The sequence below is a fragment of the Rhinolophus sinicus genome, linkage group LG03, assembly GCF_036562045.2.
Source record: "Rhinolophus sinicus isolate RSC01 linkage group LG03, ASM3656204v1, whole genome shotgun sequence".
In the NCBI taxonomy this organism is placed as follows: domain Eukaryota; kingdom Metazoa; phylum Chordata; class Mammalia; order Chiroptera; family Rhinolophidae; genus Rhinolophus; species Rhinolophus sinicus.
Window position 1 is genome coordinate 46,223,218 of NC_133753.1, and position 17,904 is coordinate 46,241,121.

The 17,904-nt window shown below is 39.6% G+C and overlaps 1 protein-coding gene across 3 annotated transcripts in view; it reads right to left on the reverse strand.

The window, feature by feature from the left end:
• Positions 1-1,460: 1,460 nt before the first annotated feature.
• Positions 1,461-17,904, reverse strand: part of TRIP4 (thyroid hormone receptor interactor 4) — a 43,577-nt gene continuing 27,133 nt past the window's right edge. For 2 of the 3 annotated variants that reach the window (XM_019748698.2, XM_019748695.2), the window contains 2 exons: positions 8,184-8,286; positions 1,461-1,752 (listed from right to left, as the gene is read on the reverse strand). In XM_019748698.2, the coding sequence (XP_019604257.2) occupies positions 1,685-1,752; positions 8,184-8,286 (171 nt within the window). In that variant the 3' untranslated portion in view covers positions 1,461-1,684. The remainder of the gene's footprint in view (positions 1,753-8,183; positions 8,287-17,904) is intronic. The other variant, XM_019748696.2, reaches the window with a different exon arrangement.

Sequence of the window (17,904 nt, forward strand, 5' to 3'; positions counted from 1 at the left end):
CTCCTGATATTTTTCTTCAGGCATGCACACACAATCTATCCAGGTGGAAAAATCAAACCAGACTCGTCTGTGCTCAGGCTGTCTTTCAAATGCAAAGGCAGATATACTACCTCCTCACCCCCCCCAGGCTCTTTACCTCCTGCCTTTTGGTTTTATTTTGGTATTAAGAAAACCAAACAATCCAGCACAGAATTCAAGGTGCTACTGCTTGGTAAACTATTAACTGCATAGTGAACCCAGTGTGGCTTCATTAACAATACTAGGGTCTGTAAGAGGCTAGAAAGAGACTCCCCGCCGCCCCTCGAAAGAAGTGCCATTAGCTGTCCTTTCCACTTTCTCTACAGAAGTTGAAAAGGAAAAGAAAGAAAATAGTGCATGTTTGCATCACCAGAACAAGAATCGTGTGGGTTTTCCCTGGGAATCCAGAGTGATCGGCCCCTCAAAGCCAGTGCCTAGAGCAACGCAACAAGCAGGGTTCACAGTTGAGTGAACATCAATGCATAATGAGTGGAGGCATTTCAATGCAAATAAACGCTGAATATGAAGGATTAAAGAAAGGGGAAATTAATCTTTTTCATAACACAGGGCACTTATTTTCTCTCCCTTGCGCTCTCTTTTTAAAGTCATGCACACAACTGCTGGAGGGAATCCAACTTCCCCAGTGTGGTGGTGCTGCTTTATAAAAAGCAGAACATACACGTTTAAGACCATGCATTTCCTGAGGATACCAGCAACTGAGATTCTGACAGCTCTTCTGAACAGCCTCAGAAAAAAAAGTGCTTCACTAAGTGGGGCCAGACTGACTAGTAAAAATCTCATTTCAAATCAACCTCCTATTTTTCCAAAGCTCACAGCTTCCTGGGGTGTGGATGGTTTAAAGGGTTTGGTTTCAGCATTTGGGGGATATTTGGATGCATTTACTGAAGGGATTTTATTTTTCAGTTTGTTTCTAATTGCCCCATCCAAGTGATACTTTTGCAATAAAAACAAAATAAATAGGGCAGTTTCATGCTGCTTTAGCAGGTGGCTCCATCTCTTCTCAGTCTGATCCTTTTATGTCCTAATGTCTCAAACCAAGGAACAAAGTGGCAGCAACTCTTCAGGTTATCCCTTCAAAAAAAATGAAAAATCTGCCAATGAAGGTTACTCAGCATTTGAAGATTGTTCACTTCAATAGATGTTGGACTGGAGCAGAAAACTTGTCAAAAAGCTTTTTTTGCCATCACAGGTTTGCATCAAACACAGGATTCCTCAGATATCCGAACACTCCATCAGACCATCATTTTGAAAAACAAAAAAACAACTTTAAAATTCAAGCGGTCCCTCAAAAAAAATTGTTAACCTAGGTAAAAATTTTCCTAACTACAACTCCAAGCCTGAGAGGAAAGTCATTTCCAACCTGTTCCTTTCTCTTCTAATACCATTCTGAGAAAAATGTCAAAGACCCAGAATTTTTAAAATAGGTTTTTATAAATAATGTATTCAAAGATTTCAACCCACTACATAAAGTAAGAATCCCACTTTTTAAGAAAAATATACAAGTTTTGGTAAGAGTTTAAATTCTGAGAGATTCAAGCCTGATGCCAAGCCTTGAGATTTCTACTGCTTCAGTTCCGAAGGACCCGTGGATAACAATTTTAGTACACAAAACTTCACTATGCTGGGTAGTTCCTTTTCTCTTGGGTCAGACAGCTTTATTCTGCTTCATTAACCCTTTCTTTGCTCCTTGATGGATCTTGGAATCCAGTTTCCCTGTAAGGGGAGAAAAAGAAGCCTCATTATTTATTTTTCATATTTGCAATGCAAATCTTTCATGGCCTCCCAGGTCTCCTGGTTACTGTGTTCCTGTCACATTCAATTATCTTGCTTCAGGACTCAGACACTTTCAAACTTCAGAGTTTCATTCTGTGAGAATGAGGAAGCAGTGGGAACACTGTAGAGACACACAAAAGCACGCATACAAACACACTGAGTACTCGCCTAAAGAATCTAAGTTAACATTTCTAATTTTGTAGCTACTAGAAAAGAAACATCACCTTTTCCAGGGTGTCTGATGTGAAGGCAAGTTTTTAAAGAACATACATATATAATAGAGGAAGGCATTTCACACAGTGGGAAACCCATTCCTCTGACCTGTTAACTGGCTGAGCATAATGCACGAACCTCCCTCACAGTGAGAAAAGCAGTTCAACTCACCCCTTTACTGCCTCAGTCTTAATAGGGGGAGTGACCTGAAACAGCAGAGTAGAATCCAAATGAATGCTTTACTGACAAAGGGCCCCTATCACCAGCTAAGAAGGGCAAAGGTCATAGGCTGTATGACTCTTCTAAGTGTTAAAGTTAGAAAACAAGCAACCTTCCTGTCCCAGGTGACCCTAATGAGAGGTTCTTCCCTGATGTGGTCTCTGACCTCTAACTCAGATCTACCAGGATAGAGTTTGGTTCAGTGGTAGCAGCTTTAAGAGCCATCCATCTCATGAAGAGAATCTTAATAGAGTTCCTTTCAGTCTAGGCTGAGAACAGAGAACAGAGCTTGAAGGTTGCTTTCTACAAACAAACAAACAAACAAACAAACAAAAGGTATCATTTAAGTCAATAGCGATGCTGATGCTGGAAATGAACAGTTCAGTAGAACCTCAGCCTCAGCACTTAAAAACAAAAGAGAAAACAAAACAAGAAGCACCTTATAAGGACAGCCAGGTGTACTACAGGCCCACACTCACAACCACTGCCCCTCCTATGCTGTCATTGTCATTTGTTGGCAGCATCAGTAGGAGAAAGAGCACTGAACCAGGAATCAGGAGAGCCAGCTTCCACGTCACCCTTTTCTGGTATTAACTAGCTGTATGACCTGGGGCAAGTCATTGTCTCTCTGGACTTCAATATCCTCATTTGTCCAATTAAGAATTCACGTCCTGACTATTACACAAGGAGAGTGTGAGAAAAATAACCCGAACCTGACAAGTTTTCCTGTTTTCTTACGTTCTCCTCACTCCACCCCCGCCCCCGCCCCCCCATCTCTCTAGGGCTACACCTGCCTCTGGAATAACATTACTTCCTTTTCTGGGCTTCCTCAGAAATCAACACTAAATGATACTCTAAATGCCATCTACAACAGTCACACGCTATTGATTTTAATTTGGGCTTTAGAGCACAGAGTATTCCCAGGGATTTAGGAGTTCTTCCATCCCCCAGGCTGCCTGGCTGGAAGTCCAAACATGTGCCAGCAATCTGGCAAAGAGCCCTATTACAAGGCAAGTTTGCCTTTGTATCCCTAACACTACCATAGTGATTGCCAAATGGTAGATGCTCAATGTTTTCACCAAGTGAATTAAACAAAGAAGGGAGACACTACAAATCTCAAAACCTTTACATTATAGGGACTACTAAGTAACCAAAATTAGATATCAGATAAACATTATAAAGGCGGTGGCCTCCAGAGGTACAAAGAAGTATTGCATCTCATTCAGCTTTTTAAAACAAGCCAGGACAGAATTTAGAATTCCATCTAGGACTCCAGACTTCTAGTTCTCTTTCCTGAATAAGTTAGAAGGACCAGGTCCGAGTTTAAGCCCTGAGATGACCTAGCTGTATAACCTGGAGGAAGTCACCTGGTCACTTTTGTCCTCCACTTTTTCAATGCGAAGAGGCAACTAGACTACATAGTGCAGAGGCCCCTTCCAGCTCTATGATATTGTGCCTTAAAAATGAAATGTAAATTGGAATGACTTGTTTCTGAGGCAATATAATAAAAAGCATAAAACCTAGAAGCAGAAAGATGTGCGCAAAATACTCAACTGAAAAAAATGAAAGGAGGAAAAATTCCTGCTAACTTATAAAGTTGTTGGGAGGATTACAGCTAACATTAAGTGCTTTCTGTATACTAAGCACTGTGCTAAATATTTCACATACATTGAGTGATTTAATCAAATAACTAATTGAAACAATATATGCTAAGTGCTTCATAAGCTCCAAGTTTTCTGAAAAAGTAAGGGTAGTCTTTATTTATGCTGAGGCTTGGTAGTTGTTGTTTCTTAGTTATGGTCTCAATTTTACTTTTAATTTACCACGTATAACTCTAGGCAAGTCTTTTAACTATATTTACTTCAGAGTCCTCATATTGAAAAAAAAAAGGGACATTGCCTTCTTCACACTCTCAAAGCTTTGTAAGAAAATTCCAAGTATAATTTACAGAAAACTCTACTTGGATTAAGAAAACCCTCAAGTGAGACTAGCTCATGTAAGATCAACCCATCAGAGCAAAGCACCCAGTGGTTGGCAAACTAATCTCTGGCTTCAATGATGATTTCATAAAATGGAAAATAGGAGGGGGGAAATATAGAGCAATAAGGATTTCCAGGGCATTCCCAGGGATTCAGAAATTCATTCATTCCCCTAGGCTGCCTAAGAAAACCATACATATGCCAGCAATCTGTGAGCTCCTTACAAATAAGGACTTCTTTACATCCACCAAAGTGATTGCCAATAGTGGCAATTCTTGGGCCAGCTGTGGGCAATGAAGGCCAGGGAAAGGGGCTTCTTACATAAAGAAGCAGTCATCCTGGCTGCCCTTGGATTACAGGAACCTTGAACTCTTGAGTTCTAGTGCAGCCTCTTCTTTCAAGACTTGGGATCTGGCCCGTGAACTACAGTAACATACAGTACACGCTCTTAAAAGTAGAGTAATAACGCTTAGTTTCTGTATTTCCCCAATATTTTTACATTTAGCACCTATAACATTTCAGTGTTAAACCACATCCTCAATCATGGTGCCTAAAAGAAAATCAAAGGCACGTGCAGCAGATGGGCAAGAAGTTAAAAGGGGAACAAATATTTGTCATCAATTGACATAACTCTCACAGGGATTTTCACATGCTTTGCATAAGATATAAGGCAGTGTTTGCATGTATTTATAGAGCATGTAGTTCATTTAAAGTAAAAAGATTCTTTTATCCCTTTGAACCGTCAACCTATATATTCTACTATATTTAACATTTTTGCATTTCCTAATTTGAGTAGACACACAGCCAAGTGATATCATTTTGCACATTGCTCTTTTCTGAATTATTTCAATTTCAAGAAACACAGTTATCCTCAGATTAAGCAAGCTCAAGTTTACAAGCTCAAAAACAAATCAAAATATATACCTTTATTTTAAGGCATACACACATACACACACGACACAACATGTAAATAGATTGTATTCGAAAAGTTTATTTTCAAGTCAGAAGTTTAGAATATATTTCTCATAGAACTTATCTATATAAAAGATGGCTAGTTTCCTAAGCTATCCCACCAAAAAAAAAAAAAAAAATGTTAAGCCATAGGGCTGTAATCGAAGTAGAGCAGTCACATTATCAATACTATGGAACTTAACCACTTCAAGTAACAATATATCTAGAATAAACTATGAAGCATTCCAAATGAAGAGCTATGTATGTACTTTTCCCTGTGGCAGTAGGATTAAAGACTTCCTGGCTCCAAATACTGGAGGTGGCTCCTGCGGACTAAGGGAAGGAAGTTCTGGCAGAGTGTAATAAGGTGTTTAGAGCTGGTAAGATTGAATAAAAGATAAAGGAATGAGAAGTTAGAGAGAATAGAAACTTCACACCAGACTAAATCCTCACCCTGGCTCCCTCTCAACAGAATCTTTTTTTATGAGACACACAGGGACTGGTGAACCTGTTTCCTTCCTTCCTTCCTTCCTTCCTTCCTTCCTTCCTTCCTTCCTTCCTTCCTTCCTTCTTCTTTTTCTTTCCTTTCCTTCCTTCTTTCCTTCCTCCCTCCTTCTTCTTTTTTTTTTTAAAATAAATTTTTGCTACCTATTGTTTCTGACCAATGTTTCTCCTTGTCTGGGCCACCAGGGAAGAAGTTGCAATCTCACAACTTCTGTCTAGCCCTGCTGTCCCTGGAACCAGCATACAACCCATGTTGGCTTTTTAAAGTTTTTAACTAACAGAAACAATGGGGAAAGACAGGAGGTTATTAAAATTTGCTTCCTAAGAAAATCACTTTCCCCTCCTCTATTAAATGAAGAAAAATGAAGGCCATATATGTATTGAAGGTGGGTCTCTGGGTAGAGAAAGTACTCAGGTAAAACATTCAGAGAAATACCTAAACTCTGTTTACACAGAACATTTCCTCATAGGAGCTTAAACAGCAGATAAAAACCAAGATAGAGGAGGAAGCTAAGAAAAGGTAACTGGGACTAAAGATCAAGGTAGCAGATGGGTCTGGGAGAGCAGATCTACCACATTTTCCTCCCACTACCAGTGTTGCTATCATTGCCTTGAGTCAGGCAAGAATGGAACACAGGATGGAATGCCACAACCAAAAAAGAGGGAGAAAAAAAATGGAGATTTAAATCCTATATAGTAGAGAAGAAGGAAAAATAATTTCTGGGGCCACTTGGTTACCAGCTGGAGTATAGTCTTAAGTAAATAATTTGTCTAAGTTAAGGGCAATTTATAGTCAGATTTTCTTTTTTTTTGTTTTTTAAAGAGAGATTGATTTTTTTTTTTGAAATCTATTTTTTTTTTTTAATTAATTGGAGCAGGGGAACAGGACTTTATTGAGGAGCAGTGTGTTACTTCCAGGACTTTTTTCCAAGTCAAGTTGTTGTCCTTTCAATCTTAGTTGTGGAGGGTGCCGTTCAGCTTCAAGTTGTTGTCCTTTCAGTCTTAGTAGTGGAGGGCGCAGCTCAGCTCCAGGTCCAGTTGCCGTTGCTAGTTGCAGGGGGCACAGCCCACCATCCCTTGCGGGAGTTGAACCAGCAACCTTGTGGTTGAGAGGATGCGCTCCAACCAACTGAGCCATCTGGAAGCTCATTGGCAGTTCAGCTCAAGGTGCTGTGTTCAATCTTAGTTGCAGGGGGCGGAGCCCACCATTCCTTGCGGGACTTGAGGAATTGAACTGGCAACCTTGAGACTGAGAGCCCACTGGCCCATGTGGGAATCGAACCGGCAGCCTTCGAAGTTAGGAGCATGGAGCTCTCACCGCCTGAGCCACCCGTCCGGCCCTTAGATTTTCTGTTCTGTTGGAATCTCGGGAACATACGTCTCATAAATCATGAGGGTTGCCTGAATTTTGTAGTGAATTAATCTAAGTTCACACAAAGCATTTCATTTTGTGGTTGAAAGCAGTATTACTCAAAGTGTAATCAGATGACCAATGGCATCAGGTATCACTTGGGAGAAGGCCTAGGAACCTGTTTTAACAGCTCTCTAGGTGATTTTTATTTACATTACAGTTTGAAAGTACCTCTCTACAGAACAGATTTGTAAAATGGCTAGTTGGTCTCCAATGTACAGGGTGAGGTCGAGTTGTGCATAGCTGAAGACAATGCATGCCCCAGAATCATCCAGTTCACACAATGGAAAAGCAATGTCACAGAGGCACAAAACTGTAATTGACATGAACAAATGGGAGAGTTGTTGATGTTTTTGAAAGGAAGTTAGGCAAGGAGGACACCACTATGTGTTTCTTGAGATTGATTTAAAATAGAAGAGGTTGCTATATCACCAAACAGAAGAGAAGTTGAAAATTGAAGAAAAGTTGGGAGTTGAAAGAGTGAAGTCAATAAACACTTCCTAAGAAGTGAATATACAGAGGGTACTATAATCACAAATACATAAAAGCCAAAGTTACAGAAAACAGAAGTCATCAAGAGATTTCAAAAAGAGGATGAAAAGCAAGAGGATGAGGATAAAGCTCTAGGAACCAGTAATCAAGGGAACAGTGGGAAGTGATGCCTCCAAAATAGACACTCAAGAATAGACACTTAAAAAGTTGTCCTTGTCTTGGATTGAATACTGAGGAGTAAAGGATAAATGACAATGTTGTCATTGGCACTGGCTTACTACTTCCTTTAATGAGCAGCACAGCTGAACAAAGCATACTCTTTTGACTAACAAATAGGATTTTAAATGTATTGGGGTCCTAAATGGAAGTTTAGAGTGATTCACTAGCATGCCAATAATTGTGGCTCAAGGTACACTTTGGAAAGGCTATACCGTAGTCAATCTAAATTTAAAGTTATCAATAAATATAATTTTATTAATCCTCCAACACTTGAGATGCCATGGAACAGGGTAAAAGAGAAAGTTTTTAAAAAGTTAAACAAATGAGATGTAAGATAAAAAGAAAAAAAAAAGAAAATTAGACCATCAAAGCTTGTGACTTACAGATTTTTGGATTTCCTTTAATAGGAAACTTCACAATCATTTCCTGGGGATTTGTGCAGATGAAAACAAATGGAGAATCAGATTCTTGACTCATGTCTGGATACTGTGAAATATAAAAATAAAAAGTTCAGGCTAGTTGGGACAAATTTCGAATTTAAAGAAGATCAAATGATGTCCCAGATTTCACTTCGACATTCTGGTGACAGGAGTCTTCACGTCACAGTCAGGTAAAGAGGATTATGCTCAACAAGCAAGAACAAACCTCCGCCTTTCCCCAGGCCTTAGCACAGTATTCTTACACAGTCTATTGCCTCCTGTTTCTGACTTCCTATAATGGGAACAACTTCTTTAAAAAACAAAACAAAAAAAAACCGATGCCTGAGATCTCCCCTGAAGAATCAGTACTGACTGTTCCTTTAACACAAGTTCCTGGGAGTTGGGCAATTCGGAGGTCTCCTTCAGAACAGGGGCACTCTGCTAGGTTCAACTCAGATGAAACACTAGAAGATTTAAGAAAAATGGAACATTTGTGAAAATTCTGCCAGAAATAGTCAACAGAACCCTTCTAAAAGGAAGGAAGATGATTCATTCTGAAAGGTATGAACATGCAAAAGCTGTTTTGCTGGATGCATTCCAGGCCTACATAGGGCGAAAAGGTAACTAACTGGTAGAGCACTTCTGAAAATTATTTAGAAGCCTCCTTTGGATTTCTTTATCACAAAACAAATCTGTGTGAATACTTTGAACTTCTATTCCTTCTATAAAAATAGACAGAACCTAGTAAGACCATGCTGACCACCATCACAATTTAAGGAGCTGGGAGTTGGCAGAAGTGCTCTCCAACAATGCCCAATGGACCTGACATCTCATTATTTCCTACCTTGGGATGTCTTGTGTTTAGCATGGTCGACAAATATGACTCCCAGGCTGACCGCAACTTTGGGTCACTTCATTACCAGAGGAGGCTTTCTCCTAGTCATTACCCTCAGAAGTATGAAATTATTTTCCACTCTTATTCACCTAAGATGTGTTCTCTAAAGATCTAAGGCTCTAAGGTAGAAATGGAGGTTTCAATAAGAAAATTCAAATTTCTCTGGAAGTGGAAGCATAAACAGTTGAACTTCTTTACTGACCACTTGTGCTAGGTGGTAAGTAATGCTGTGGAGAAAACAGAAAGGATTGTAAGCAGCTTTTGGTCCTGCCCACATACCATGGCTTTCAGTGTGGGACAGGTGTGGCATGTACTTTGATAAAACATAGCTTAATATCATGTATCAACCACAATTGTATTCACAGGCAAGGTCAAAATGTTCATGGTAGAAAAGAAAGACTAAAGCTGGAAGGGTAAACTCTCTTCTCTCTTTATCCCCTGGATCTTTAGAACTCAAAGAGAAGCAGGGTCCAGCTGTTACTGCTGAGGTGCTTCTGCACAAATAAAACCAAAGGCTGCTGCTGTCAGAATCTTTAAACCTAATGCCACAGAGGCCAAAGCAGCAGCAGTCACAACTAACATCTCTTCCGTTTTCGTGCTCTCTCTTCTGTGTGTCTTAGAGTGTAAGGCAGAGGACAATGAGGCCAGGACGTCAGAGCTCTGCATTTCCAAAACTGCAAGCCATTTCAGCCATTCTCTCCTTAGTCATCCACACCCATAAATGTCCTGTCTACTGGATTAATCACATTAACAAACATAGTTTCTGTAATGTCTGCCATAAAACAAAAACTCTCCAGATCCCACATTCTCCTCTAGCTATTGCCCCATTTCTCAGATTTTACAACAAAATTCATCCAAAGATTATCTATACTCCCTGCCTCAACTTCTCCTATTTTTTCTTGCATTCACTCTAAACAGGTTTTCACTCCCATCACTCCAACAAAGCTATTCTCATAAAGGCCACCGTTCACTTTCATGTTGGTAAATCAAATGGTCAGCCCTCAGTTCTCATTTTAACTGATCCATCTGTAGAACCTGACAAAATTCTTCTCTCCCTCCTTCTTGAACACATTTGTCACTTGGCTTCCATGACACCATTCTTCTCTTCCTGGTTTTACTTTTTACTGACTGCTTCTCATCTCATTCTTTAAACGTTGGAGTGCTTCAGGGGTCAGGCCTCAGACCTCAACCCTCTCTACATTCACAACCTGGGAATTTCCTTTAGTCTTAGAGTTAAAAAATAAGGTCCTGGATTTGTAACTATGAGAGGTGATGGATGTTAACTAAACTTAATGTAGTAATCATTTTGCAATATATACATATATCAAATCATTATGTTGTACACCTTAAACTAATACAACGTTATATGTGAATTATATCTCAACAAAACTAAAAAAAGGGTCCTGAAAATGCACATGAAAACCACGAGATATCAGTTCGCACTTACTAGGATAGCTATTACAAAACAGAAAACAAAAAACATGGACAACAACTAGTGTTAGTAAGGATGTGAAGAAATTGGAACCCTCATGCATTGTTGGTATGCATGTAAAAGTGCAGCCGCTGTGGAAAACAGTTTGACATTTCCTCAAAAAGTTAAACATAGAATGACCACGTGATCTAGCAATTCCACTCCTAGGTATATACCCAAAAGAACTGAAAGCAGGGACTCAAACAGATACTTGTCTACCAATGTTCACAGCAGCATTATTCACAATAGTCAATAGTTCCCACAATCTGTCTATTAGTAGATGAATGAATAAACAAAATGTGTTACATATACATAGAATGGAATATTATTCAACCTCAAAGAGAAATGAAATTCTGACACATGCTACAAGACGTGTGAACCTTGAAAAATTATGCTAAGTGAAATAAACCAGACACAAAAGGACAAATATTGTATGAGTCTACTTATATGAGGTACTTATAATAGGCAAATTCATAGAGACAGAAAGTAGAATAGAGGTTGCCAGGGGCTGGGGGGAGGAGGAAGAAATAATTATTATTTAATGACTACAGAGTTTCTGTTTGAAATGATAAAAACGTTCTGGAGGTGGATGGTGGTAATAGTTGCACAACATTGTGAACGTACTTAATGCCACTTTAAATGGTTAAAAGGGTAATTTTGTTGTATTTTATCACAGTAACAAACAAACAAACGAAAAACAAGGTCCTAGATTTCCTTCCCAAACCCGCTCATCTCTTATTTATATCCCTTTAAAATAAATAAATAGCTATTCCATCCTTCTAATTGTTCAGGCCCGAAATCCCACAACCAACCCATTGGGAAATCCTGTCAACTCCATCTTCAAAAGATATCTAATATTCCACCACCTCTTAAGACCTCCATGGCTACTTCCTTGGTCCGGGCCATCATAATGTCTCCCTGGATTATCACAATAACCTCCTAACTGGTCTGTTTCTGCCCTTAACCTCCCTCTTGTCTATTTTCAAAACAGCAGCCAGAGCAATTTTTTTTTTTTTAAATATCAGATCCTGTCACTCCTCTGCTTACCTTCCCAATAGCTTTTCATCTCAGGATAAAAACCTAAGTCCTCACCATGACCTATAGGTCCCTAGACCTTCTGGCCCCCCCATTTCCTTTCTGATGCCTTTTCCTGCTACTCTTCCATTTGTACTCTACTCCAGCCACACTGGCTTCCTTGCTGTTCCTGCCTCTGGGCCTTTGCACTTGCCTCCTCCTTCTTCCTGGAATCCATGGCCCCTTCCCGCTTCCTCCCCCACATGGCTTCCTCTCTTTCTTTCTTCAGAACTTTCAATGTTAGCTTCTTAATGAGTCTTCCCTAATCATTCTGTTTAACATCAGAGCACCAATCTCCTCACAAACCTGGCACTCTTAACCTCCCTCTCCGACTTTACATTTTTTCTGTAACACTATAATCTGATACTATATAATTTACTTATTTAATTTTTTAATTTGGTCTCCACTTACTACTAAGATGAAAGCTCCACAAAGGCAAGGATTTTTGTCCAATTTACTCCTCTTGAACCTAGAACCATGCCTGGCACATAGTGGGGCAATCAATAAGTACTTGTACAATGAAAGAACAATGAATTTACCAACTTGTTCATTAAGGTTACCTTAACAATGCTGAACATGCACATCCAGGAACTGGACACTTTCAGGACTGTAACTGGGTAAAAGCAGGCGCGACTCTGTAACCTGTTATCCCTCAAGTTAAATTAAAACTTTTGTTTTTGGCAAGTGGCCAATAAAGCCCGAGGTTTAATAACTATCCTGACATACATTAACCGAATAAGCAAATGTCAAATAAAAGGGAAAAGGATGGATAAATAAAATTATAGAACAAGAGGTTCCTTGGACCCATTCATGCCTCACACTAAACATTAAAATCAACTTTCTCAACTGAACCTAAATCCAAGTTTCACGTAAATATCCCTTTTCCCAAGTTCTACCAGTGAACTTCAAGAGGCTTACAAGAAAGAAAGCGGACGAGCAAAGCAGCCTACCAGGAATAATAAGGCCTATGCACTGGGAGAAGGGATTATTCTTCATGGCCAAATGCATTAAAGCAAAGCCAGCTTGGCGGAACCTCAGCACCTCCAAAAAAGCATGATCTCTGTAACTGCGGCCTGGGCACTATGGACCATAGTATATATTATACTAACAAGTAGGTCAGAGACTTACAAGAAAGGAATTTTTGGTCTGAGAGTCAAAAGAGTAAAATGCAACTGACTCAGAGAAAAATCGAGAGTGTGGGGTCCCTATTTGTGAAGAATGTGGACAAACTCTGGATGTCATATCCAATTTAGAAAGGATGCTCCATTAAGGATCACTGTCATAGCACAACAGAGAGGTCAGGGAACTTACGTTTTAAGATCAAGCAAGCAACTCAAAGCAACCATTCAAATTCAGTTAACAGATTCCTCCCTCAGGAAGTTGCTGCTCTTGCCTAAGACAACATGACTCCAGCCTGACAACGGGGGGGGGGGGGGGCCCTACTCTTCTTTCACGTTCATAAGTTTCATAGCTGTCTAACATAACAGGTAATTAACTACTAAACAGTCATTTTCTTCTCCCCTCCAGAGGGAAACTGTTCAGCAGTCATCTAGAAACATTTCTTCTGCCATTTTCATAAACAAAATAAAAATAAAAAAAAGAGTTTAGTAGTCTTTGGAAACCACTACTGATTCAGAACCAAGTGGGCATTTTCACCAATTCTGCAAACCTCCATTTAGTCCTTGTACTGAAATGATCAGTAACTCCTAAACGATGTTACTCTTTACAAATCCCCAGTTGACCTATAAATCCTATACCTGTCTTCAGAGAACAGCTAAAGCAAACAGTCAAGAAGGAACTCATTGACAAGGAACATATATTTGCTGTAGGTTTTCTTGGTTTGAACTTTGGGGAACTCGATAGCACATGAAATCAGGCTCTGAAATCTAGTTTGCGGAAAATCAACCCCAAGTAGATTGAGGTCATACATAATACTCAGAAAGAGAGAAGGAAATGAGGCTGATAAAAAGGCTATAAGCACAACAGATCCAAAGAAGCAGATCCTGAAGCAACTGTGTTCTCTGATAAATAGCTCTTGTTTTCCTATTTCAAGGTGTTCACAGGATGCAACTCAAGTCCCACTCTACTGGAGGATAAAATCTGTCTCCCATCAGAGGAACATATTGCTCACGGGACTCCCAACTACTGTGTATTTCACTAGGGTTGGATAAAGATCGTGCCAGCTGGCCCCAAGTGGGAGAGCTGAACTCCCATGGACCAGTACCTAATCCAAATCATGTGTCCAGTATCAAAGACAGAGGGTTCCAGCTCAAGCTAGAGCGACAAGTCATATTTTCTCCAGGTGGAAATAATAAGGGATAGGTGGTGTGTAGCTTACGGGTCTCAGCCATTTGTGGAAGACAATCTGGTTGAGGACACACAGCACTGGTTTCCAGGTCCCATCCTGCTCACCGTAAAATTTCTACTCTGGCTTTCTGTGCCCTTGGGAATCCTATGCTGGAATCTCCACACGCAAAAGAACCTAATCAAGTATATTTCTCTAAAATTAACCTCAAGCTTTTCTACCCTGACTTTTCAAGACCTACATGGGAATCACCCATCCATGACAATTATTTTTGGTCTTAATTTTCATGTGGTAGGCTTTCACTCCAACTTAAACGAGTGAGAACCAAAAGAAAATTGCTCTTAATTAAAGACACTACATTGTGAGGTTCTTAACCACTGAAGTCTACCCCGGGACTAATAGCTCAGTGTGCTAAGACTCCGCTTGAGTTAAGGGCTCTGCCAATTTTAGATTTTATCTTCCAATGTCTGGTTTGATTCAACTGAGAACAACTATTCTGAGGCAGAGCTCAGAGAATTCTTTTACCTCACCTGACATATCAAGGTAAGATCATTATCAAGTAATCTGGCATTATTAACATCAATACCCCTTTATCAAAAATCATTTGTTTTTTAGAACAAGAGATTAAAATATTTAAAAAAATAAAATAATTTAATTGTCCAAATGAAAAATTATAGGAAAATGGGTTTTTGTATGGTATCACACACTACAGAACATCTCTCCTTTCCTGCTACAATATAGGTTTTGTTTGCCACAGCTCATTTCTTTTAAAGTCATTTACCTTAAAAGAATATTCTCTTCTTTTGTATACTCCATCTGGACTAATGGCACTACCATTCACCCACTTACCACAGCCAGAAACTCAAGTTTATCCTAGACTTCCCTCTTTCTCTCACTCTTCACATCCGATCAAATCACCAAGTCCTATAGACTTCACTTCCTAACATTTCAATCATCCGTTCCTCTTTGTCCAACTCAACTGCATTATTGCTGGCCTCCATCATGCCTCACCTGGACAATCATGATACTTTCCTAATCATTTCCTTGTTTTTAGGCTTGCGCCACCCACTCCATCCTTCCTACTACTGCCAGGAAAATCTTTCTAAAATGCACATCTCATTATGTCACACACACGGTTGCCTTCAGAATACAATTCAAATTCCTTCACAGTGCATTTAAAAGGCTTTTCATCAACCACTGTCTGCCTCTCAATTTATTATTACCACCTTTATTGAGCACCTACTATATGCCAGTCTATATGCTAGGACACTGGAGATAAAAAGGTGAATAAGACAGATGGTGACCACCTAAAGGAACTACATGTGAACATATTTGACGGGGGTGGGGGTGGGAAGTAATTACGAAAAAAAACCAAAAACCAAACCGACAAAAGTGAAAAATGCAATAGAAATATCAACACAGTAGCCAAGAAAAGGAAGTGATTCATCCTGCCAGGGAGGAAATGGGCTGAGGTCAGGGAAGATTCTACAGAAAGAATGACATCTGAGCTGTTTTAAAGAATGAATAGGAACTCTCCTGGTGGACAAGAGCATGGAGACATGATATAGGATGGTATATTAAGGAAGACTTAAATTGTGCTTTCTTCAGGACTCACCTTTTTTAGAAGGTTCCTTAACCCTCCCCACCCTACCTCCAGCCAAGCTGAGTTAGGAGCTGGGTACCTTCCTTTGTACATTCCTTTGTTCATATGATAATTATTATGATTGGGTTTTCTTGTCTCAGTCTCTCCTAGCAGACTTAAGGATCTAGAGGAAATGGAATATCTTGTTAAAACTCTGGATCCTTAGTCTTTTAGTATAGTGCCTGGTACATGACACATGGTCAATAAATAGTTGCTGAATATACGATTGTATAATATTCTGATCTATAAAATCTTAAATTAGGAGGGGGGCCGGATGGCTCAGTTGGTTAGAGTGCGAGCTCTCAACAAGGTTGCTGGTTCAATTCCCGCATGGGATGGTGGGCTGTGCCCCCTGCAACTAAAGATTGAAAACGGTGACCGGACTTGGAGCTGAGCTGTGCTCTCCACAACCAGACTGAAGGACAATGACTTGGAGCTGATGGGCACTGGAGAAACACACTGTTCCCCAATTTAAAAAATAAATAAATAAATAAAAATTATTTTTTAAAAAAGCCTTGAAAAGACTGCAAGAAGATAGCAAGGCTACAGCAGATTCCTTCTAGATCAAGCAGACCACTTCCTCTCTCTCTAAGCCTGGGTTTACTTATAAGTAAAATGAAGGTGTCACATTAAGTGATTGATTCTACCTGCGTACAATCTCTTGCATCTGTTCCTGTCTTGTCTAATTCCCCTGGCACTATCCTAGAACAGATTTTTAAAAATCTCTACCCTAGGTGACAACTGCCTTCTCACTAGTGTTCCCACCTTCAGTCTCTTCACCGCAATCCATCTCCCACATTGCTACCAGATTCATTTTCCTCAAGCAAGGCTCTGATCACCTTCAAAACACCTCTCCCCCACCCCACGACTACAGAAAAGTCTTCCCTCTATAGCCTATCATTCAAAGCTATCTACCCCTTCCCATTTTTGTTTGCTGCTTGTTCCCCCTCATCCATACTCTTCTCTCAACTGGTTTGCTATTACTCTCCATACCGGCCCATAACTTCCCACCTCACGTTACTCCCTCTCCTTGGAATATGCTTTTCTACTATCTAAGTAGGAAGACTTGAACAGCAATCTCAATTCTACCATTTACTGACAGTATGCACATTATTTTTAACTCTCTGAGTCTTAAGTTCTCCCAAATTTAAAGAGAGGTGATGATACCTTGCTTCTGACACATAACTAATTAAAAAGTAATAGACTTTTATTGATACGAGCAGCCTTCACGGCTAATTCAAGAGCCATATTTTTCATAAAGTCTTTTTGGATCCTTCCCAGCTGAAAGCAACCATTTCCTCCTTTAAATTTCTTAGAGGCAGTCTTTACTTCCCTTAAAACAGTTACCTTTGCTTTTTATTTTGTATTTGGTTGTTTATAAACATATCTTATCTACCCAGTGGTCTTTCAAACATTCTGAGCATAGAATCCATTGCTGATTCAACTTTTTCTTTCCTTTAGTGTCAAAAACTGTGTCTGATTTATGATATATACTCAAGTATTTATTGGTAAATATTTAAGAAAATCTTAACACGTTGCGTACGGATCACGAGAATCTTCACGAGGGATTTAAACCCTGCCATACGCAACGTGTTAAGAATTACACGTTCATTTTCAGATGAAAAGCTATACATTTAAAAATGTACATAAATGAACAGAAGAATGTTAATATTCCCCTCCTCTCTTCAGGATAAATACAACATAAAGTATAATACTTCCTGGATTATTAGAAAAATGTGTATGGCTGTCCTCAACTCACTAAGTGAGCACTTGACATCCAGGTTGCAAAAAACTCTAAAGACAGTCTGTTCTGACCTAGAAACTCTAGCAAATGTTCTCATCATAATCAGAACTCTGAAGATACATTTCCTGTCTCACTTAAGTGATCTATGATTTTAAAGAACTGCCTGGGGGTGGGGGGCAGAAAGAACTGCCTAGGATTAGGCTTGCTGTGGCAGACATACAGTTCCCCTTTTTGCTGGGTCTCAGATACAGCCCTTGCAATCCCTAAGGAACCTACATTTTAGGTCTATAAAGCGGCAGGTTTTCTCAGTACAACAGAGAGGACCGTTTTCACATATTTTAAAAGAGAATTTGGGGACTGCATTTTTTAAGGCTAATGCCTGGTTTGAATATTTACTTCCTTCATTCTCTTAATTTCTGATCTCTCAGACTTATAGACAACCCATTGGTGATAGAAGCTGATGATTTCCACACGTGAAGTGATACCTGCAATCATCCTGTATTGCTTGGATACTCATAGAGAAGCTTTCCGCCCTGGAAGACTGCAATTCTAAT